At 44.7% G+C, this 23,209-nt stretch overlaps 1 protein-coding gene across 2 annotated transcripts in view; it reads right to left on the minus strand.

The window, feature by feature from the left end:
* mdn1 (midasin AAA ATPase 1) overlaps positions 1–23,209 on the minus strand; it is a 146,251-nt gene that overhangs the window by 28,451 nt on the left and 94,591 nt on the right. For both annotated transcript variants that reach the window (XM_061703734.1, XM_061703735.1), the window contains 17 exons: positions 22,454–22,667; positions 21,239–21,479; positions 21,031–21,154; positions 19,161–19,325; positions 18,850–19,064; positions 18,383–18,770; positions 15,325–15,437; positions 11,945–12,614; positions 11,672–11,833; positions 9,323–9,599; positions 8,135–8,373; positions 7,832–7,927; positions 7,591–7,685; positions 6,434–6,558; positions 4,478–4,630; positions 197–306; positions 31–104 (listed from right to left, as the gene is read on the minus strand). In XM_061703734.1, coding sequence (XP_061559718.1) covers positions 31–104; positions 197–306; positions 4,478–4,630; positions 6,434–6,558; positions 7,591–7,685; positions 7,832–7,927; positions 8,135–8,373; positions 9,323–9,599; positions 11,672–11,833; positions 11,945–12,614; positions 15,325–15,437; positions 18,383–18,770; positions 18,850–19,064; positions 19,161–19,325; positions 21,031–21,154; positions 21,239–21,479; positions 22,454–22,667 — 3,461 coding nt within the window. The remainder of the gene's footprint in view (positions 1–30; positions 105–196; positions 307–4,477; positions 4,631–6,433; positions 6,559–7,590; positions 7,686–7,831; positions 7,928–8,134; positions 8,374–9,322; positions 9,600–11,671; positions 11,834–11,944; positions 12,615–15,324; positions 15,438–18,382; positions 18,771–18,849; positions 19,065–19,160; positions 19,326–21,030; positions 21,155–21,238; positions 21,480–22,453; positions 22,668–23,209) is intronic.

Here is a 23,209-nt window from a genome sequence, read left to right on the forward strand (position 1 = left end):
AAGTGGCACAAATTTGAATTAATATCTTACCGATGTGACTTTTCCACTGACTGCTTGATAGACCAGAAACTAACATCATTCCACTTAGAGATCTTGACAAAATCCTGAGGCAAACGACATTAAAATAGTAATGACGAATTTGTCATGAATTCATTTTCATTGTACATTATTTAAAAAAACAAATACTATTATGTACCTTGAGATCCTTCTCAATCGGTTGTCTGAGCTCTCTAACTTTGCTCTGAATGCAGTCTGAAAATTGACTGTAATATTTGTGCAGGTTCCACAGAAGATTAGACAATGCAGCTGTAAGATAAAGCATTACAAATGGTGTTGATTATGCTCTCAAATCTTTGCTTTGAATCAAAACACAAGCCAACAACCCTGACGTCGTCTCTGGGGTTTTCAGCTGAGGGTTCGTGATTATTTGAATTGTTCTTTTTGTCATTGTCGAAAGCGAAGGTAGTGCATATTTTTCACGCCAAGATAGCACAAAAACAATAAGATCTTTGCTCGAATCGATGTACTAGATTAAGATTTACTTTAGAAAGATATGGTACAGTTCAAGAAACAGTAACCAGCAAATTCCATCCACCACATACTCTTCAGATTGCAAAGGGCCACTACGACTTATTCGATTCTGTTCTGAGATGAAAAGCAGAAGGATTCTGTCATGAGATGAGTTGCTCTACCATCGTGTGACATTGAACTACGTGACTGTAATGCTATCAAAGCAGCCACTTCTCGACTTACTCATGCAGTGGTTCTTAACCCCACAAGTGTCCGACTCACGTTCACGGAAGCCTTTGTAAAGGGAAAACTAAAAAAAAATGGTTTCTTTCGGGGCATATAGTTTATCAGTGCACAGAAAACGATAAAACAAAACAAAAAAATGTATTTCACACACACAGCCCCCTGTGAATGGCGCAAATAAATACATCAATAAGGATGCCTGCACATTGTGCTGGATACGGTTGCACACAGGCCGTACAATCACAAGGGCACTGGGAATAACCTTTCATACGTAAGAATATTTTGGGGGCTGTTTTTCAAATCTTCGGTATTGATAGAAGATGCTTTGATGTCAACCTTATGAAAATCGGTTGAGAAAGTTGAGCAAGCTAATATCTATTTTCAATGTCCATGCGTTGCCTTTGATGGGAACGTTGCCCCCACCAACGTGGCCACCACACAGGCATGTCGCTTAGCTGGGCTGCTACAGCACGCTGGCTTTTCTTGTTTTGTATTCACGCCTGTGTGTTTTTGTTAGCGCTCTGAAATGACTTTGCCAACTCCCCTCTTATTGGATGCGCCACTGGACGCCACAGTGACGACCATCCCGAATTGAGCATCTTAAAAGGAACTCCGACTAGAATGACGTTTGGTTTATGTGATCTCTTTTCCATTTAAGTATATTATAAAACTTTCGAAAATCCTTTCCGGAAAACTTTATTTCAACATAGGTGGCCATTGTTGTTTGCGTTGCAGTGCATCATGGGGAGTGACGTCAAAAGAGAGTGCGCGTAGCTTCACCGGTGTGGTTAGCAGTAGGCTAGCCACAGCAGTGGCCGGTGGCAGCGATTACCTCTGTTCAGGCTTTTGAGTTCGAGCCACCGTGTGATCAAAGAAGAAACCAGCGATGAAAATGAAGATGGGCACGAAGAAGCTCCAATTGGTCATTTTCGGTGGTGTATTTGTGGCTACTGAATCTGCTGGAGAAGAGCTCCGTTTCATTTTTGCCGCTGACTGGGCTCCATCCATTTTCTGTATCGCTTATCCTCACCAGGGTTGCGGGCGTGCTGGAGCCTATCCCAGCTGACTCTGGGCGAGAGGGGGATACACCCTGAAATGGTCGCCAGCCAATCGCTGGGCACATATAAACAACCAACCATCCGCACACACATTCACACCGAAGGGCACTCGAGAGTCTTCAGTTAACCGACCAGGCATGTTTTTGGGATGTGGGAAGAAACCGGAGTGCCCGGAGAAAACCCACACAGGCACGGGGAGAACATGCAAACGCCACACAGGCGGGGCCGGATTTGAACCCGAGTCCTAGGAACTGGGAGGCAGATGTGGTAAACGTGATACGTTCGCTGGAGTCGTCAGGTAAAATAAACCTATCCTCTGAGTTGCCGTCGCTATCTCCATCAAAGATGTCACGTTTAACCAAGTATTTGTGGTCCGTGATTGGCAAGTGGACATCAGCTTGCCGTTGTACAGCTAAATCAGACGTGCACAGCTCTACACTTAGTGCTTTGTCACATTTATTAAACAATAAAAAGATAGATTCATAGTTAAGGAAGAAGTGAGTTGCTAAGGACTCGGGGCAAAAAATAACCGCGACAGTGGGAATTTTTTGAAGGTCTCTCGCTGACGACTCCTTGCATTTGAGCGTACCTTGCTAGGTACATTTTGTGTCGCGTTTTCATCCACAAGTATTGATTAGTTTGATTGAACACTCTAAATGGTCCATAGGTGCGTAGGTGAGTGTGATCGGTCGCTTGTCCACGTGCCCTGCGACTGGCTGACAACCCGTTCAGGGTGTAGCCTCTCGCCCGAAGTCAGCTGGGATAGATGCCAGGCACACCCGTGACCCCAGTTAGGATAAGCGGTATGGAAAATGGAGGAATGGGTGATGTAAAACACAATATTTGATGCGTTCTAAACTATTTACATGGCTTGGGGTGGCACGGCGTGTAATGGGAGCCAGCTCGGCTGTGCAGATGAAGAGAGTGCTGACCGCTGAGGTAGTGGCTTCCCAATACATGATACCACGGCAGCATGGGATCGAATCGCAATGCGGTCGATGGCGCCGAAGTGTCACCGTCAACCAAGATAGCAATAAACTAACAAAGTCTGCGACACAAACAATTATCCATCCGTTTTGAAAAACTGACTTCGCTTGTACTTTATTGAAGTATTTAACACTGTTGTAATTATAATTATTATTTTTTTTAATCCATCAAAGTCCTCATCTTCTGAATCCAAAATGAACATCTGGGCAATTTCGCCATCCAACACGCCGGGTTCGCCCTCGTCATTGTCGGAGTCGGTCTCGTTGCCGGGGGGCTGTTCGGCAACGATGCCGGCTTTCGCGAAAGCTCGGACAACGGTCAAAACGGATACCTTGGCCCGGGCCTCCGCTTGCGCACCGTGGATTCGTTGATCTTGAATTGCTCGATTCCCACGTTCCTCGGCGTAACTGATAGCTTGCAGTTTAAACTGTGCTTCGTAGTCGTGTCTCTTCGTAGGTGACATTTTCGGGGGTCCTTAGCCAAACCGATGTTGTTTTGCACAATGCACATACCGGCGCTATATACCTACTGGGGGCGTGCCTCTTTCACGCGCACCCGTCCCCCGTTGACGTCCGCACGCTGTCCTCCGTCACGTCCGCCTTTCCTCTATATAAAGCGGCGTGTCGGCAGGAAATGCTCCCAGGCAGTCAAGCGGAGCGCTCATCAAAGCCACACAACAACGTTTACAGATTTTGGAACTCGGTGCACACACAAGGCGCGCCGCATTATAAAGCGCCCCGTCCATTTGGGAGACAATTTAAGACTTTTGAGTGCGCCTTATGGTCGTGAAAATACGGTAAGTTGATTTTTTTTCCCCTCAATGTACACACAGCACCCCATATTGACAGAAAAAAATGGAATTGTTGCATTTTTTGCAGATTTATTAAAAAGGAAAAACTCAGACCCTATTCAGACCCTTTGCTGTGACACTCATATTTAACTCGGGTGCTGTCCATTTCTTCGGATCATCCTTGAGATGGTTCTACACCTTCATTGGAGTCCAGCTGTGTTTGATTATACTGATTGGACTCGATGAGGAAAGCCACACCCCTGTCTATATAAGACCTTCCAGCTCACAGTGCATGTCAGAGCAAATGAGAATCATGAGGTCAAAGGAACTGCCTGAAGAGCTCAGGGACAGAATTGTGGCAAGGCACAGATCTGGCCAAGGTTACAAAAACGTTTCTGCTGCACTTAAGGTTCCTAAGAGCACAGTGGCCTCCATAATCCTGAAATGGAAGATGTTTGTGTCACACACACACACCGACTAATATTTGGTGAAATTTCTCTGAAGCAAGTTTCACCATGACCAGATTTTGGCCATCAACAAGCTTCTGGCATCAATCCGGTCGATCGAATGAGTCAAAAAAATCATTTTCATGCTACCGAAGAGAAATGACCAGATGCAATCAATCATGATCACTAAGGAAAAGTAAATAGGGCTTCGTCTTGTCAAATTAAGACATTCTACGACCTTCAGAACCACTTCATAAAAGTTGTATTAAAAATGTTGGTTAACATATGTACAGTATATATTTGAGCCTGGAATTGTGACCCATGAAAAACCCAGAGAGAAAATCCAAACATCTCCATCATGAGCGTACATGTATGTAAACTTCTGACCATAACCGTGTTTGCGGTACGTATGCATTGTGTCACAAAGAGAAGTGCCAGCTCACCTTGTCCAGGCTGAGTAGGGAGCAGGAGGAGGTGGCAGTGAAAGCTGAGTAACATGGCCAACCGGGTATTGAACTCGCCCAGGCTAGAACATTCCACGAAGGCCTGGAGCGTGGAGGACAATGAAGACAAGGAGATGCCTCCCATCTCCTTACCTAGACAGAATAATTGTGTCATACGGGATTGGAAAATGGTCACTAAACATCCCAATTTACAGTACAGGGAGAACTTTAACTTTTTAAGGGAGGTTGGGGGGGGCGGGGTAATTATCATCAGACCAATAATCGCATTTGTCCTCATTCATTAATCTTGCATACGCACAGATTTGTGCTTAAATCCTGCGTACGCACGTTTGACGCACAATGAGGTGCATGTTCGTACTTGATTTTGTTGGTACTCTGTGAACAAATTTAGGACACCCACAGACCATGGCTTAGCTTAGGCTCAAATAAGGATCAGCGTTTGAAAAAACAGCAAACGTCTTTTACCCAAGATGCATAATGTACTGATCCACAGTCATTCTTGGCAAACTCAATTTGAATGATAATACCTTAAATTGGGACTATGCTAATGAGTTGACTAATGTCCTCACCATGAAAAGGACACTTGATCATTTTCACCCTCGTTCCATTCAAGTGCTTGTATGTGCTGTATTTACTGTATGTGCGTGTTTCCGCCGTTGTCTGTGTGTCGGCAGTTGTCACGCAACAAGCAGATTTTGCATGAGTTCAGGCTTTGATCGCGCACCCGAAAAAGCTACCCAACCGCCGCATTGATCCAAGGCTTCGGAGTTTTCGTGCTGATCAAGTAGCCTACGCATGCACGTTACAAATATCAAATAACGTCTCCCAAAATGTCCAGTTCCCAAACGACGGTCAAACAGATCAGAGGCACACGACGTCGCCACTGGCTTGCTTGTGACGTAATGCCAAGGCTTATAGGTTTTCTGTGGCTTCCGACGTTAATTTCATGAACTTTATCAACGACTTCCGTACTATGTAACGTATGCAGTGTTTGCTCATTTGCGGCTCTTAAATTGTTTAATAGGTTGTTGGTGCCACTTTCTATAATTTAACATTGAAATTACCGTAATTTCTCATGTATAACGCGCATTCCTTCCACCCTGCCCCCCAAATTGTCAATAATGCGCATTAGCTATAGGAGAAAATGAATTTTATAAATGTATGCCACCATCAAGAGGTTATGAAAAAGCTGTACACTTTCATTCCAATATACCACCGCCCCCTAGAGGTTATGAAAAAGTTGTACACTTTCATTCTAGTATGCCACCTAGAGGTTATGAAAGCGGTGTAGCCTACACTTTCACTCCAATATGACAGGGGTACATACGACTGCATTGTAGGGACTCTGACCCCGTCCCTCTTGCGCACGTTCGGTACAAACATGTCATGATTCCGACGGTAACTTTGCAAAATCATGTATTGTAAAAATGCATTATACCTAGGTTGAAGGGTTTTCCAGAATTTTGAGGTCAACTTTGGGGGTGCGTATTATACATTATACACGAGCGATAACGGGATGAATGATTAACATCGACGTTTTCGGTTTCTGTGTTTTGCAAGCTTTCCGATCAGATCAACCTTTTGAATATTGAATAAAGTTATTAAAGTTTGGGATCCGCTATCTCTTATGACTTCAACCTCTGCGGGAGTCCGCGGATTGGCCGAGTGCGTCCATGGATGTCCTTTTACAGGGAAATAGGGGTGCAGTTGTTGCAGATTGGAGCGCCGCGAGCACGAGCCCATTATTTGAATGCATTTTGATTCATTAACATACGCGCTGAAGTGCGACGAAAATTGGTCGGTACAAACACGTCATGATTCCGACGGTAACTTTGCATACATGCTCTACCTGTGCGCAGGATAGAACATTAGCGAATGAGGCCAATTGTCTTTTTCATGAAACGGCAAACACTAAGGGTTAGTGTGTGCGCCAACCTGTATCAGCATTCATCATCTGATCCTCCAGATATTTTGCTAAGAGCTGGTAAATAGAGAACCAGTGGTGAGTGGATTTCTCAGTATGACGCTTCACAGCATTGTCCAGACTGCTTGACCAACAACTGCCAGAGAAGAATGCATTAACATGGTTACTATTACTATTTATATAAATATTGACATTATAGATAGATAAATAAACAAGTCAATCCATATATAGTTATTTCCATTCCTTTTACCAAACTGCAACAAATGGAAAGTGAGATCAAGACACCAGTGTTCAACATTAAATTTGTGCAAAAAAGAAACTAATGAACGTAAAGCTATAATCCCCAACAATTGTTTTTGGTAAATAATAAGTTATTTTCACCCAAGCCACTGCAAGAGTAGAAGACAAAATCCTGATTAAACCTATCAGCTTCTGACACATCCTGCTATATTTTTCAGTATTGATTTTGTTATATTTAGTGACTATCCTGAACATTCCCGCGCTGGATCACTTGGTGGCGCTCTAAAATGACATCGCAGAAGCGGCGAAGGCTGTTGTAATGCAATTCTAGCATTAGGGGGCGCCAGACATCACGTGATTATAGCTTTAAGCAGAAAAGCAGAAGACAAAAAAAACAAACAAGGAAATCTATCGCTCCATCCATCCATTTTCTGAGCCGCTTCTCCTCACTAGGCCTATCCCAGCTGTCATCGGGCAGGAGGCGGGGCACACCCTGAACTGGTTGCCAGCCAATCGCAGGGCACATACAAACAGACAACCATCCGCACTCAGTTTTCCCATTGGTCATATCAAGTCAATGTCACCTAATATTGCTAAGATATGGTGGCTACGTTGAAGAACATGGTGCTTAACAATCATGTCAAAATAGAGAGGCTGGAGGTACATCGAGCAGGTTTCGTCGGCATGTGTTAATCAATGGACTGCAGTGTGCCCAATTTCACCCCGTGGGCACCATACCACTGCAGTTGTAATCCCCACATATGGGGATGGGGGCTTCACGAATGTTACCGACGGAATTGCAAAAACTTGCAAACTGAATTGAACTGAAACAAATTTTCTATCAAACTATGAAATACCGCTCCAGATTGCGAAAGTATCTGTCTTCAAGAGTAAAACGAATGAGGTACTTGCAAGTATTTTGTCTTACTTGAGCTCCAGTTTGTGCCACTTCATAATGAGCTGCGTAATTGCCGTCATATTGTTCTGCAGGGAGACCGCACGACTGGCGTTATTCTCCCAATCCTGATAAACGCAACAGAGTCAAAACATGAACAGAAGAAACAACAATCAGATGGAGATATTACACACATTGAAATAATTCTGGTCACAAAAACAGGACTGTCTTTTCAGTATTTAGGGACATGAAACATGCTGCAAAAAGAGCTTACTTGTGCTTTACTCAGTAGTATCTCCAGGCCATTGAGGAACTTTGCCAGTGGACTGGACAAGCTGAAAGTCATGATCCTCTCAATCACCACAATGAGCTGCAAACAAAAAAAAAATACAATCAAAAAACTAACATTCATATTAAACTCCATACGACACAGTAGCTGCAACTGATACCCTTTCCTTGTTAATATGCCCAAGGTCTTTTACCGAATTAATCAAGGAAAGTATCAACCGCTACCACCTGAGGCAAGCAGCTTCGATTGTTTTTCTAAGTTTCGATCATGGAATATTGGAATTCTGACCTGCACAAGCACTGGGTGATCTGGCCAGTCCTCGAGTCTCTGCTTTACAGCAGTCCTCATCTCTTCCAGGACAGGAAGACAGAGGCGGGCCTCAATTATATTGGGGTGCTGATAGAAGTCATAAGGCCCTTCTGAGGTGAGAACCAGCATATCGGATCCTGGTGAGCCTTGCACTGTGTTCTGGAGGAGAGTTGACAGCAACAGCTCACTGCCTGCAAGCTGCTGGTTTAGTTCTGCATCTGTAGGGGGAACAGTACTAGGCCACTTAATATGACACACACAATATTTGCATTGTAAAGCTCAGTGAGGATGGCATACGAATGTCAAGAAACCTTCCCCTCTTCCCTCTCGGGGGACGTGGCTCAAAGAGTTGAGTGGTTGTTTCTCAGGATGCAACAGTACTCGCGAAAAGACGGAACCATTTGGTACGCTACACAAGGGACAATACGCCCTTATTGGCTGCGTTTCTTCAGATTTGCAGTTCATTTTGCATTGACACTTTCCAGGCCACCGTGTGCTCGTATGCGCGGGCGCTCCGCCACAAGGTAATATCCTATCACTCTTGTGGGTCCACCCGCTCACGGTTCTAACGGGTCCTGCGTTCAAAGTGCAGCTTACAGATGTGGAAAGAAAGTTTAAAAAAATAAAATGCATACAAAATATATATATATTTTTTTATATATATATATATTTTTTTTTTTTCTTTTTAAAGTCCATCATTAGCAGAGGAGTTGAGAAACAAGATTGAAGAAGCAATGGCTTCATTCAAATCTTGGTGTCACCGTTGTATACGGCGATGAGTGAAAAACTATAGACAGACAATAAATTCCAAAATAAAAAAAAAAAACATTTTAAGTTTAACTTCACACAATCAAGGAGTTACTGCAGTACTTTATTTTTCAAGATAAGGCTGTCAAAGACGGTTCATTTAGAATAGAAACACTAATATTTCTAGTAAGTACAAATTAACTTCACCTATGGGATGACCTAAGTTCCAACCATCCATCCATCCATCCATCCATCCATCCATTTCCCGTACCGCTTATCCCCACTAGGGTCACGGCTGTGCTGGAGCCTATCCCAGCTAACTCTGGGCGAGAGGCAGGGTACAATGTATATTCATACATATACATAATATTCAAATGATCTCTGGAGAATGTTAGTGAGAGAGCAAATAAGGACACTCACCAATCAGATGATAGAAGTGTGCAATCAAGGGGGCAGCAATTTGGTAAGAGCAAACCAGGGCCTTGACATAGTCAGTACTTTGACTTTTGGGGGATCTGTTCTGGTACCACAATGACTGGGCAAAACCTCGACATAGGCGCTGATGAATTTGCACTAATGTGTTCATTGCAGTAGTTGACAGAACATTGCTTTCATCAAGCACCTTCACGGCATCACCATCTTCCAGGCGCGCATCTGTGGGGCCCTCCAGGCTCGGCAGAGACATGTCTGCAAAGTCCTGGATGGAGAATAAAAATGTCACCCCTTAGAATGCAATACAAACCTTTGAATGCATTTTTCTTGACAAAGCACATAGATTATATCTTTGCACATCCACCCAGGAGTTGTGTGTGTTCTCTTGAACAATTTGGCTTCTTCCCACTGTCTGAAACTATTTACACTATGTTAGCTGAAATTAAAATTGCCCGTCAGTGTGAAGTATGCAGTATGTGTCAATTGACTGACGATCCATAAAGGGAGTGGGCACCGTAGGTGCCGGATGGAGCGGCAAACCCCTGAAACCGAAGTAAGCTGCAAGGAAACAGCATGGCAAATATGATTAAAGATGCATACTTTTAGTAGGTTCGCAGTGTTAATAAATCATCTTTCAGCAATTATTCAGTTACCACGGAAGAGAGTTGATAATGACATGGTAGACGCGGTGAGTCGACGATGGGTCACTTTCATGAGTCGTAGGGTCGGGCCCGCATTGTTAAGAACCTCATGATTCGATTCAGACTCTTTAGGTTGCAATTCGATATCAACTCTTCAGGGTTGCAATTTGATAATGATTTCAATGCGCTGATATTAGATATCAGTTATTAGAAACACACAAATTAGAGTAGATTTGGACAGTTTCGAAATATTTATTTTTGATGCCATGTCACATTTTCTTAAGTGCACGTAAATATAAATAATGATTATTTCCTCTTTGGAATTATAAAGTTTAAACAAACAACAATTTATAACAGATTCAACATTTCAATAAAAAAAATACAATATCTCTTATAAAAGGGAGACCGTAGCGTTCATGTTGACAGTAACACGGACAAAAAAATCGAAAGAACTCTCTGCTATACGAGACACATTTGACCTCTGTCAACATAGGAGTTCAAGCCACACTCAAGGTCACATCTTAGGCTATTCTATTTCTGACCGTTGTTGTGTATTCTTTGAATTACAGCTTCTTCCAAAAGTTTAGACAACCTCTATGTCTATGAAGGAAAGGTAGATAAATGAGAGCACCGCCACGGCGTTTAGGGAGACCGTTGCTGTGCCGCAAACTGTGAACGCTGAGACAGTTGAGGAACTTTTGGATCATTTCATCTGTCAAATCTCAAAGGTCATAAATGCTGTCGCTCCTATTAAAACTAAGACAATCTTGAGGCGACCTAGAACACCGTGGAGGAGCACGATGATGGTAAAGACCTCGAAATCAAAGTGTAGGAAAGCAGAACGTACCACAAGATGCGAACCATTGATCAGCAAAAAGAATCGGAAGGCCAGATTGGATTTTGCAAATAAGTACAGAGATGACAAAAGTTTTGGAACAAAGTTTTATTTTATATTTTATAGGTTTTAAGCCGGATGCCCTTCCTGACGCAACCCTCTGCATTTATCCGGGCTTGGGACCGGCCTACGGTTTGCACTGGCTTGTGCCCCCCCATAGGTCTGCATTAATGCTCTATAAACTATGAGAACATCATTGTTTGTATGGTATTAGTTTAAGGAGACTGTTTATGGTTGTAATTTAGATGAAGATCAGACTACATTTGAGGACCCATTCACACTGAATCTATATTATGTGGGCTGGGAAGGCAGGCGCCCTGTGGGGTGGAACGGGTAGAAAATAGGACAGGGTGGCACAGTGGTGGTGAGCCAGGCAGTGCTACCGGTGTATGGTGGGACAGGCTATGCAATGCCGGAACACCTGTAGAAATGAGGACACAGTGCAGGACGTTAACAAGATCACAAGGCTCTGGATAGCCATTATGGAGGGGCCTCACACCAAGCAAGTAAATCCCATGGGTATGTCTCGACGGAGACACGCTAGTGAATAAACACCATCACCCCAAATGTCCTGGAATTGCTGTGCAGGCCCAATGAGGATGGGTGGACTCGGCCTCACCCATTCAAGAGGGATGCGCACGCCAAAGCCCTGTCGACAGGACACCACCCGCGCCCAGGCACCCCGGGCAGCACCCCACAGCCCAGCCAAATAACCTACTGCTGCGTATGAATAGGACTAAATAGTTGTACTTAAAAATAAATGTAAATAAATAATAAGACGACATATTTTTACTTGAATACCTTGTCAAACTGAGGGAACTGACATCTGAAGTCCTTCTCCTCTTGCTGCGCATCAGTCAGTCCTGTACCATGCATCTTACTGCGGCTGCGGTACAGACAAGCCTCCTGCTGTTCTCGGTCTCTCTTCTTTTTCTCCATCTCGTCCCACTCATTCACTAGAGCCTGAAGGTGTCATACCACAGATAGCGCAATAACAGCATAAGGAAGCGTGTTAGGTTTTAGGGATTGAAGAACAAGATGCAGATTTTAAAAAACAATTCAGTCGTTCCTGACCTGACAGATGTGCCTAAAGATATTTCGCGTTGCATCACTGAACTGTCCTGTGCTAAGTGTGTGGCACTGCACAAAAAGCAGAGCATTGAGTAGCAATGTGGAGGGTTGCAGGTCCAACTGAATGAGGTCTTGTTGTGACAGTAGCTGCCCGAGGCTACTCATAATGTCCAGGCTTTCTTTGGAGCAGAGGAAGTCTGCCTGGGCGAGGTAGGATTGCAGACTGGGAGAAACGGAGGGAAAGGAAAGCAGGCAGGACACCAGTTTGGCAAGTTCAGGCACATGATACAGTGAGTCAGTTACTTGGGCGGCCACCAGCTTCATGCCATATCGGAGCTGGAGGATTCCAGTCTGCACTGGCCTGACAACATCGGGGTAAAGAGGATAGTCCTCTTGCAGCCTCTGGCAGAAGCACTGCTGAGAATTCTGCCACACCGTCTCCTCCTTCAGCAGACCCCGGACGGCTGACCTGGATAACGAGGAGGAACTCTGCAGAGCACTTTGGAGGTGTGAGAGCAGGTCTTGGACAGCTGATGCCTGGCTGATGCTGCACAGGTAGTGCTGGAGGTCCTGGAATAACTTTCCATAGTGAGCTTCTTGGGGGCGAAATGCCTGCTTCCTGGAAAGCTCAGCTATTTGTGCCTTGACCTGCTTCGTACGGATCCAAAGATACCTATAACCAAAAAGTGATTTATTGTTGACTTCAGAATGCAATTCTTAAATCAACGCAATATGAACACATCTATGCATTGTTGGATGGAACATCTGATCCCAATATTTTGAGATATGATTTTATAACAATTTATATAATGAATTATAATACTAATGTAATGGACACGCTCTCGCCGGCTGGCACCATGACCCCCAATCTCGGACTGGGACTGCATCCCCGTCTCCGTTCCCCTTTCGACGGGGCATAAACGCCGGAGACCCCCCTTTGGCGCTGGCTCTCGCTTGCTCGACCACCTTGCCGAAGACTCGCTCAGCCAGGAAGCCCCACCTCTCACCACGAGGTGGCGAAGACACGTCAGACCTTTCCCCGCCGCAGGGCATCCTGCCGGCGCCCCAAGCAACCCTTTCGTGTGCCTGGGTAGCTCACGAACAAAGCTCCGTTGGGAGGGAAACGGGCGGCGCACGTCTGCTCCGGGAGTCTTGCAACCAGCGTCACCCACGGGCTTCGGCCGCCGTGCACTAGGAACTCCTTTTCTTGCTTCCTCCTTTTTCCGTCAACTCCACCAGTTCCCCGTACGTACAAACATTCGAGAGATCGACCAGCCTGCCTAAATTATGTTCCCCGCAACGTAAGTCCAATTTCCGGTCTACTAAAGTACAGATTAGTGCATATTTGGGTTTAAATTAACGGGAAAAGGAACCCCCAATTCCATGCATTGTCACCGCGCATGCTCTTTCCACCCTCACGTCACAAGTTCAGTATCCTTTGCCAGTGTTCATCTGTCCTTTGTTTTGCTTTTCACTGCATTGTTCCCCTGTAGATTCCCCTGTTTTTGACCGCTTGACTGACTGGGAGCATTTCCTGCCGACACGCTGCTTATACAGAGGAAAAGCGGACGTGGCTGAGGACAGCATGCGGACGTAAAGGGGGACGGCTCCGTGAAGGAGGACGCTAAAGCCACGCCCCCAGTAGGTATATAGCGCCAGTATGTGCATTGTGCAAAACAACATCGGTTTGGCTAAGGACCCCCGAAAACGGCACCAACGAAGAGACACGCTTACGAAGCACAGTCTAAACCGCAAGCTATCAGTTACGCGGTGGAACATGGGAATCGAGCAGCCGCGAGAGACTTCAAGATCAACGAATCCATGGTTCGCAAGTGGAGGAAGCGGGAAAACGAGCTTCGCCGAGTCAAGAGAAAGCCGGGTTTCCGCGGAAACAAGGCGAGGGTGGTCCGAGTTGGAAGACCAACTCGAGCAATGGATAAATGAGCAAAGAACAGCCGGGAGAAGCGTCTCTACGGTCCCCATTCGACCGAGTGCAATAACTCGGATCTTGCCATCATTCCGGGAGGCTTGACGAAGGAACTCCAACCGCTGAATATCGCTGTAAACAGGGCGTTCAAAGTGAAGTTGTGAGCGGCGTGGGAGCCATGGATGACAAATGGTGAACACAGCTTTACTAAGACAGGGAGGCAGGACCAGGCGAGTTACGCCACAATTTGGGAATGGATTCTGGAGAAAACCCATGCAAGCTTTGGGTTTTCTCCGGGTACTCTGGTTTCCTCCCACATCCCGAAAACGTGCATGGTAGATTAATTGAAGACTCTAAATTGCCCGTACGTGTGAACGTGAGTGCGAATGGTTGTTGGTTGAGGAAGATGAATGAATGAATAATTTCCGTACCGCTTCTCCTCAATAGGGTCACGGGCATGCTGGAGCCTATCCCAGCTAACTCTGGGCGAGAGGCGGGGTACACCCTGAACTGGTCGGCAACCAATCGCGGGGCGCATATAAACACACAACCATCAGGTCTGCTCCAATACTTTTGCTCACTTGAAAGGTGGGCGGCTTCAAACAAAAGGTGCTCTGTCCTGAGTTGTTTATCAGATCTAGATGTAAATACTATGATATAAAAGCTGGAATTCTGATCTTTTGTCTCATTTTCATCTTCTGATCTGAAACCCAAATGTCTTCAGTATACAAACAAAAACAAAGCAATTGATCTTGCCGTTCCAATTCTTTTGGAGCGGATGGATGGTCATCACGATACATCTGCGTAGCCCGCCCTGCCCGCAATGCAGGAGCCAATCATGTTGCAGCGGGGAGTTTATTTCCAAGAACGCGCTTGGGATTCCTAATAACGTGAGCTAACACTGTAGTCCACACTGTGACCGGGGCTTCTCGAAGGATGACGAGTCGCGGTGTTTATAGCAGCGTAGTCGTCGGTGTAGTTTTGTTGGTCGATGTATGTTGTCTAAATTAGTGGTCCTCAACCGGGTTGCCGGGGTACTGGGTCGCTCACTCCTCAAAATAATGAATAAGGGCAGACAATGGATTTAGTTAATAAGGACAGCACAATCCAGATGAGCATAAATCTTGCATTGAGTTTTTAAAGCCACATGATGAACTGGCAGAGGGTTCCGAGCAATCGCCAGATGAGTGGAGTGCCAACACGCAACAGGTAAAACAGTCTAAGGGCACAGAAATCGTAAACCAAATGACAAGGGAGCAAACTAAAAGCCTAACAATGCCATGCTCAACCGAGAGCAGATGTCCTGCAAAGTGCAGATATAATCATGAAATCATGACAAAACCCCCAGAGCAGCAGTCGCTCATCGCGCCAGCTTTCACTTTATAGACATTTAATTATTTGACCACTTTAGAAAAAAAAAGTCATCATTATTTTCTCATTGATTTCTAGTGCAGACCTGATTCGAGGATGCTGGAGGCCATCAGTGGTGCTACTCTCCTCCAACTCTGCTCCAGTCATCAGCTCAGAGGACAGGCTCCGCACTTTCCACTCGGTCTCCAGAAGAGCTAACTAAAGTGGAAAGAAGACAAACAGTTTACATTTACTGTTTCTCCTACCTGTTCTAGATGTGCCTTTGATGTTGGAAAATCACAATTACCATTATATATTGTGTATAATATGGTCAAGTATAATACACACCCCCAAAATTGACCCCACGTATCCAAACCCTCCTATGTATAATACACACCATCGATATACGGCGACCATTTGCTCATAACATTAACTATTATCCGTATTGTATTAGGTTTGTCAAATAAATATTCTGCTGTGTGAATGGGCTTAAATAAATCAGATTTTTTTTTTCAGCAGCGCCCCATCCCCACGATACAGTGTTGACGGTGCACTGCTTCCCCCTCCTGAGACGCCGGATGGTGGACCAGAATTTCCTCGAAACCGTCCAAAAAGTCTTTCTCCGTGGCCTCACCGAACTCCTCCCATGCCGAGTTTTTACTTCAGCGACCACCAAAGCTGCATTCCGATTGGCCAGCCGGTACCCATCAGCTGCCTCAGGAGTCCCACAGGCCAAAAAGGCCCGATAGGACTCCTTCTTCAGCTTGACGCCATCCCGCACCGTTGGTGTCCTCCGACGGGTTCGGGGATTGCCGCCACGACAGGCACCGACCACCTTACGGCCACAGCTCCGGTCGGCCGCCTCAGCAATGGAGGCGCGGAACACGGTCCGCTCGGACTCGATGTCCCCCGCCTCCCCCGGAACGTGAGCAAAGTTCTGTCGGAGGTGGAAGTTGAAACTCCTTCTGACAGGGGATTCTGCCAGACGTTCCCAGCAGACCCTAACAATACGTTTGGGCCTGCCACGTCGGACCGGCATCTTACCCCCCGCCATCGGAGCCAACTCACCACCAGGCGGTGATCAGTTGACAGCTCCGCCCCTCTCTTCACCCGAGTGTCCAAGACATGCGGCCGTAAGTCCGATGACACGACCACAAAGTCGATCATCGAACTGCGACCTTGGGTGTCCTGGTGCCAAGTGCACGTGTGGACACCCTTATGCTAGAACATGGTGTTCGTTATGGACAAACCGTGACGAGCACAGAAGTCCAATAACAGAACACCGCTCGGGTTCTGATCGGGGGGGCCGTTCCTTCCAATCACGCCCTTCCAGGTCTCACTGTCATTGCCCACGTGAGCATTAAAGTCCCCCATCAGAACAATGTAGTCCCCAGCGGTAGCGCTCTCCAGCATCCCCTCCGAGGACTCCAAAAAGGGCGCATAGGCACAAACAACAGTCAGGACCCATCCCCCCCACCCGAAGGCGGAGGAAGGCTACCCTCTCGTCCACCGGGGTGAAACCCAAAGTACAGGCGCCAAGCCTGGGGGCAATAAGTATACCCACACCTGCTCGGCGCCTCTCACCGTGGAAGAGAGTCCAACCCCTCTCGAGAGGACTGGTACCAGAGCCCAAGCTGTGTGTGGAGGGAAGTCCGATTATATCTTGTCGCTAGAGCCAGCTTCTGTAGCCGGGGATCGGATCGCCAAGGTCCCCGCCTTCGGCCACCGCCCGGCACCGACCCCTGTACTTCCCACAGGTGGTGAGCCCATGGGAAGTACATATACATATATATGCACATACATATACACACACATATATACATATACACACACACAAAATATACATAAAATACAAAATAAGTTTTTCGTTCTGATTCTTTCAGCGGTGGAAGGGGGCATAATTACAGATGTCCACATACATTTTGGTGGCGATTGGTAGTTTTATTAGATTAAGCGATGTTAAGCCTTGCTGTCGCAAATGTCTCTGGGGAGGAAAACACTTAAAAGTCCATAACATCCAAAATATCGGGGATTTCTTTCTAATATTTTGAGTTGGCAAAGGGAGCATATGCAGAGATAGATACATTTTGGTGACGATTGGTTGCAGTTTTGTAACATTAAGCAACGTGAATCTTTTTCTGTATTGTGAGCGCATATGGGAGGAAAACGTTAACCGTCCATAAAATCCAAAATATTAGGGATTTCGTTCTGATATTTTCAGAGGTTGACGTTGGCATTGGTCGATGTTCACATTTTGGTGACGATTGGTCACAGTTTTGTGACATTAAGCAATGGCAAGCGTTTTACATCATTTACAGTGTGGACTGTCCTGACACAGGGATTAAAATAATAATAATAATAAAGTCAATAAATAAATAAAAATATGTCAGCGCATGCACACAGAGCAGAATATTTATTTGGAAAAAAGCATGAGCATAGAAAGCAGCAAATTAATGGTGAGCACGATACATACAGTAGGTTTTCCTGCCTTGATTACGGGGGTGCGCAATTGACTTTTAATCGGGAAAGCAATTTTGGCTGCCACAATTAAACGAGCCTGATCGATGTTTACATTTAAAATGCGGGCACTGCGTCAAATGAAAAGTGCTTCAAATGCAGCAGCGCCTTGTGTCAGCATGCCACCGGGGGGGGCAAACGCATGGTCTAGGTTTGACAATTCCTTATATTGGCATGGATTTTCAAATGAAAGGCTCCAGCACCGCCTACGACCCTTGTGAGGATAAGCGGTACGGAAAATAAATGAATGAAAGTCGGTGCTTCCAGCCGGCCGAATGTTACTTTACTGCCTTCTATCCATAAACTGTATTTGCTTCCATTAAGTTGCAATTTGTGATTGCACTTTCTAATAGCAAATTACATATTCAGTTAGCCCTTGGTAAGGTAGAATTTCTGGGGTACATTTTCCCCCCCCCCCATTATCTATCAGTTAGTCTTATTTAAAGATTCATTTTGCACTGGAAACGGTTTACATTTTGTTGGTTGGAAAGTAGTGCAATAAAAAAATGTCCCCAACATGAGGAATAATCGTGATTACAAGATTGATCAAAATAATCGTCATTCTTATTTTGGCCACAATTGTGCGGCCCTACTTGAGAGTGCATTAAACATGAGAAATTACGGAAGATGGAAACATTTGCCGGTACCTCCTGCTGGGCATAGTTGAGTTTGTAGGCCCTCTTGACGGCTGGGTCAAAGATGGTCTGCGGTGCCCATAATTTGATATGGAGCAACCCCATGCTGACCCAGAACACACCGGCGCCGGCCACAGAGTTGGTGCCTTCAGTTCTATTTTCAACATATTGCTTCAGGCAGGCAATACAGGAATCCACCACTCCATCAGGGAGCAATTTAGGGGGCATGAAATCGCTGAGAATTTGATGGATCTCCTGAGCAGCAATCAGTGGTTTGGCTTCCTCAACCAAGTTCTCGCACTTATCCATATAAACCTCCTGCAAACTGAGAGGTAACAGGTGTGCCATGCTCTGTAACTGTCGCCGTAGGATGGCACCCTGGAGCCTCAAATCTGTGCCTCTGAAGAAAAATGACGAGATCAGAGGAACACAGTGTGTAATTTATGAGTAGGCATTATAATGTAAAGCACTTCACCTACCTTAGGTCTTCCAGTGCTGGAAAAGCCATATTGTCCCACAAGATTGCAGACAAGTCCTGGAGCTGCAGAATCTGCTCCTTCCACTCCCCTAGGGTCACATGTGAGACAAAGAGGAGTGCACTCCCTGATGGTTCCCACTGCCGTCCAGTCGCACTGCCGGCGAGTACCCCCAGGGTGCAATGAGACCACAGAGCTTTATTTAGCAAAGCTGGTCCCTAAAAAGACAATACACCTCATTATATAGGTCATGTGTTTCTCGGGAATATGTTACTTTCAGTGTTGTATCGACAAAATACAGGCACAGCCAATACCATATTTTTGGCTTCGCAATTTGGCTCTGAATCAGGATGTTTCTCAGGATTGAGTGGATTCCATTTCAACCAACGGTCAGGGTCAGATGTGGCGCCGGTCCTCCACAGAGCAGCCAAAGCTTCAGATAGCAGCTCACACCACACAAACTGGAGCTCCTCCGCTGGCTGGTGGGAAGAATCACCACCATTAGACAATCAAGCATCACTTAAGATGTATTTTCTGTGTACCCTTCCTACATTTTGATGAGAAGTGTGTCCCATATTCAAATGCGATCAAACTGTACAACGCCATAGCGAGGGACTTTCCATCCATCATCATTGATGACTATCTACACTGTCATGAAAAAGTATTGTATGTAATCTTTAAGATCAAACCAATGTAAATATCAGACGAATATAACCCAAGCGAACTTAAAATTTGGTTTTTAAATGGTGATTTCATTTCTTAAGGAAAAAAAAAACTCACCTGGCACTGTGTGAAAAAGTAATTAGCCCACTTGTTCAATCATGAATTAATTGTGGCTAATCACAATTTCTGGCTAATTTTCACTGAGCACACCCAAGCCTGATTACCTCCAGACCTGTTTAATCAAGAAACCACTTAAACAGAATCTTTCCTGACAAAATCAAGTCGGACAAAAAATCTAAAAAAGCTGCAACAAAATGACACGATCCAAAGAAATTCCACAACAGTCGGGAAATAAAGTAATCTGTCAGTCTGGAAAGGGTTGCACAAGCCATTTCTAAAAAAAAAAAAAAAAAAAAAAAAAAAATGGCATCCATGGCAGAGTTCCAAGCCAAAAACCACTGCTGACCAAAAAGAACAAAGACTCCTCTTACGTTTGCAAAAAAACATCGGAATAATTCTATAAGACTTTTGGGAGACGAAAGCTGAGCTTTTTGGAAGATGTGTCTCTCGTTACATCTGGCATAAATATTGCACAGCATTAATAAAAGAAAAAGAAAAGAACATAATACCAACAATCAAACGTTGTTGTGTGGTGGTCTTGGGCTGCTTCGCCACTTCAGGACCTGGACAACTTGCTGTGCTGGATGGCACAATGAATTCTGCTCTCTAACAGAAAACCCGGAAGGAGAATTTTCAGCCGTCAGTTTGTCACCTCAAGCTGAGGCGCACTAGGGTTCTGCGGCAGGATAACGATCCGACACCAGCAAGTCGACTTCTGAATGGCTTAAAAAAACAAAATGAAGGTTTTGGAGTGACCGAGTCAAGGTCCGAACTGGAATCCGATTGAAATGCACTGACAAGACCTCAAAAAGGCTGTACATGCTCAAAACCCCCATTTTTGCTGAATTCAAACAATTCTGCAAGGAAGAGTGGGCCAAAATCTCTCTGCAGACATGTGAAAGAATCATTGACAGTTATAGAAAAACGCTTGATTTCAGTTGTTGCTGCTGAGGATGGCCCAACCAGTTATCAGGTTTCGAGGACCATTACTTTTTCCACACAAGGCCAGGTAACTTTGAAGTTTTTTTTTTCCCCTTGATACATGAAATCACCATTTGAAAACAGCATATATTAAGTTCACATGGGTTATATTTGTCTGATATTTACATTGGTTTGATGATTTTAAAGCGGGGAAACTATGCAAAAATGTAAGAATTTGAGAAGGGGATCGATACTTTTTAACAGCACTGTATCTGCTGTAAATGTATTTTGATCAGTATTAAAGATTTTTTTCCCCCAATGTGGCTTTCCTTTTAGTTTTGTTTTAAAAAGAGGCTCTTGGTGAAGGTTATTTTTCCCCCCTTAAAAAGCCGGTTAGTACATTTCCAAAATGCTGCACAGCAATTTTTTTTTTCAGGACAGTAGAGTGTATGGTAGAACATCTGAAAGCCTTTGACTTACCCTTTCACGACTGAGCAGGAACCAGAGTGGCCGAAGTTGACTGACACCCGTTGACGTGGACTGGAGGCAATAGCGAATATGTCTGGAAAGTTCTTGGCGCAAAGTTTCCAATGCTTCTTGGTCACTGTAAATCAAGAGATGAAAAATAAATAAATAAAAATCACTCCAACATAGTTTTGTTTTGCTCTGGTTTTAAGTCAAGTTTTACCTATGTGAAAAAGATAACCGCAATATATCTGTGCTGAGCCTCAGCTGGTTGAGTACAGCCACTTCCTCCATCAGGGGCCACAACTGAGCCCTGCGGATTAGGCGCTGTAGTTCTTGTCGAGACAGAGGGAACCCTTCTGCTGGTCCAGCCTCTTCATACATGCTGCGGGTCTCCGAGAGACCACTGGAAGTCATCTGGTGCTGCAGGTGCGCCACACTTGACACCAACCTCTCCAATATTGCTTCAGGAGGAAATACAACAAGTGGGGTGATTATCATTGTCTTCATCACTGGTTAGTGGGCCACAGTACAGTTTTTCCTTTTTCCTTTTGCGTGCTGTTAATATTCAGCACATTTCAGGTTTAAAAAAAATAAGCCATCTGAAATTCTATCCAACCTTCCTTTTCTGTCCAACTTGTCCTTGTTTGGATTGTGGGTGAACGCAAGCCCTATCCAAGCTGACTTTGGGCAAGAAACGGAATACATTGTCCACAGGACATTTACACAATTGAAACATTCACACACACACACACACACACACACACACACACACGCGCGGTCACACATGGGGCAATTTAGAGCCTTTGGAATGACGGAGGACGAAAACCCACACGAGCATGGAGAGAACACGCAAACTCCAAACAGGAAGGCCGCAGCTGGGATTTGAACCCCAAACCACAAAACCGAGGCAGACATACATACCACTAGTCCAAAATTCAATTTCAGAGAGCGCAGGTCTGCTCATTCTGAAATGATCGATCATTCCAGATATCAAATTTGACATCAAATGACATTTAAGGATTGCAGAACAGATTCAGTCTTCTTTTCTTCCATCCGCATCACAACCTCATCATCAATTCCAATCATAATGCAGGCTCGGGTCATGATACCAAAGCGGACAAATGAAAACAGACTTCTATCAGTAAAGGACATCATGGAATAGAAGATTCTTTTCGGTCAAAATATTTCCCACATTCAAATGTAAAGGTTCACGAAGAACGCAACATGGTTGCAAAGGACCAGATAGAGCTGTGGAGTCGGCGTTCACGCTGGTGTGCAGACACCTGCTTTTTTTTTTTTTTTTTTTTTTTTTTTAATCTTTGCCATTTGTAAAGTCTGTTTGCATGCACACTTTTATAAAAGATACGTTACCTTGGCACTCTTCACAACTTGTAAAATGTGTACCGGTACTGTACCAGACATAAACAATTCTTACCAGATTTTTCTGTATCCAGCTGGTTGTTCGCCAGCAGAACAAGTCCCCAGGCTTCAAGAAGACTTTCCTTAATGTCCACACGAAGTCCAGCAACCTGAAGACAGACTAGTTCCTGCTTCCAAGAACTGAATGTGTGATCAAATCTGAGCTCTCTCACATCCAGGGCTTTACTCAAAACTCTGAGCTGAGATGCACACTTCGCAACAGTCTCCATCTAGAAGAAGATAAGGGATGTATTGTGATGTGGATTTTCAATTTGGATTTTCATCTGTCCTACCTGAACATCAGTTCCAATCCATTTGAACAAAATCATACATTGTGTGTGTGTGTTATATATGTGATATATATATATATATATATATATATATATATATATATATATATACACACACACACACACACACACACACACACACACACACACACACACACAATGAACTATAGGATAGGGACCGGGCTTCATTGACGCCCATTATACTATGGATTGAGAAGGAAAAAAAAAAAAAAAAAAAAAAAGTCTTGTTTTTAAACCCCCCCCAAAAATCTTCAATAAGTGGTAATAAACCATTGAACATTTTCGGGGTTGGTTCCCAGCCAAAAAAGGAGGGGGGAGAGGGAGGGAAATAAATTTTTTTAAAAAAATCAAAGAATATTTGAAAAGAAATACGCAGATAGGGGAATCCGCGGGTGCTGAACAGTGAGTGTGTGGAGGGGCTAACCCTGACCACTGTAGTGAGAAAACAAGTTCTGAATTTG

This window comes from Phycodurus eques, chromosome 18 (assembly GCF_024500275.1).
Source record: "Phycodurus eques isolate BA_2022a chromosome 18, UOR_Pequ_1.1, whole genome shotgun sequence".
Taxonomy (NCBI): Eukaryota; Metazoa; Chordata; class Actinopteri; order Syngnathiformes; family Syngnathidae; genus Phycodurus; species Phycodurus eques.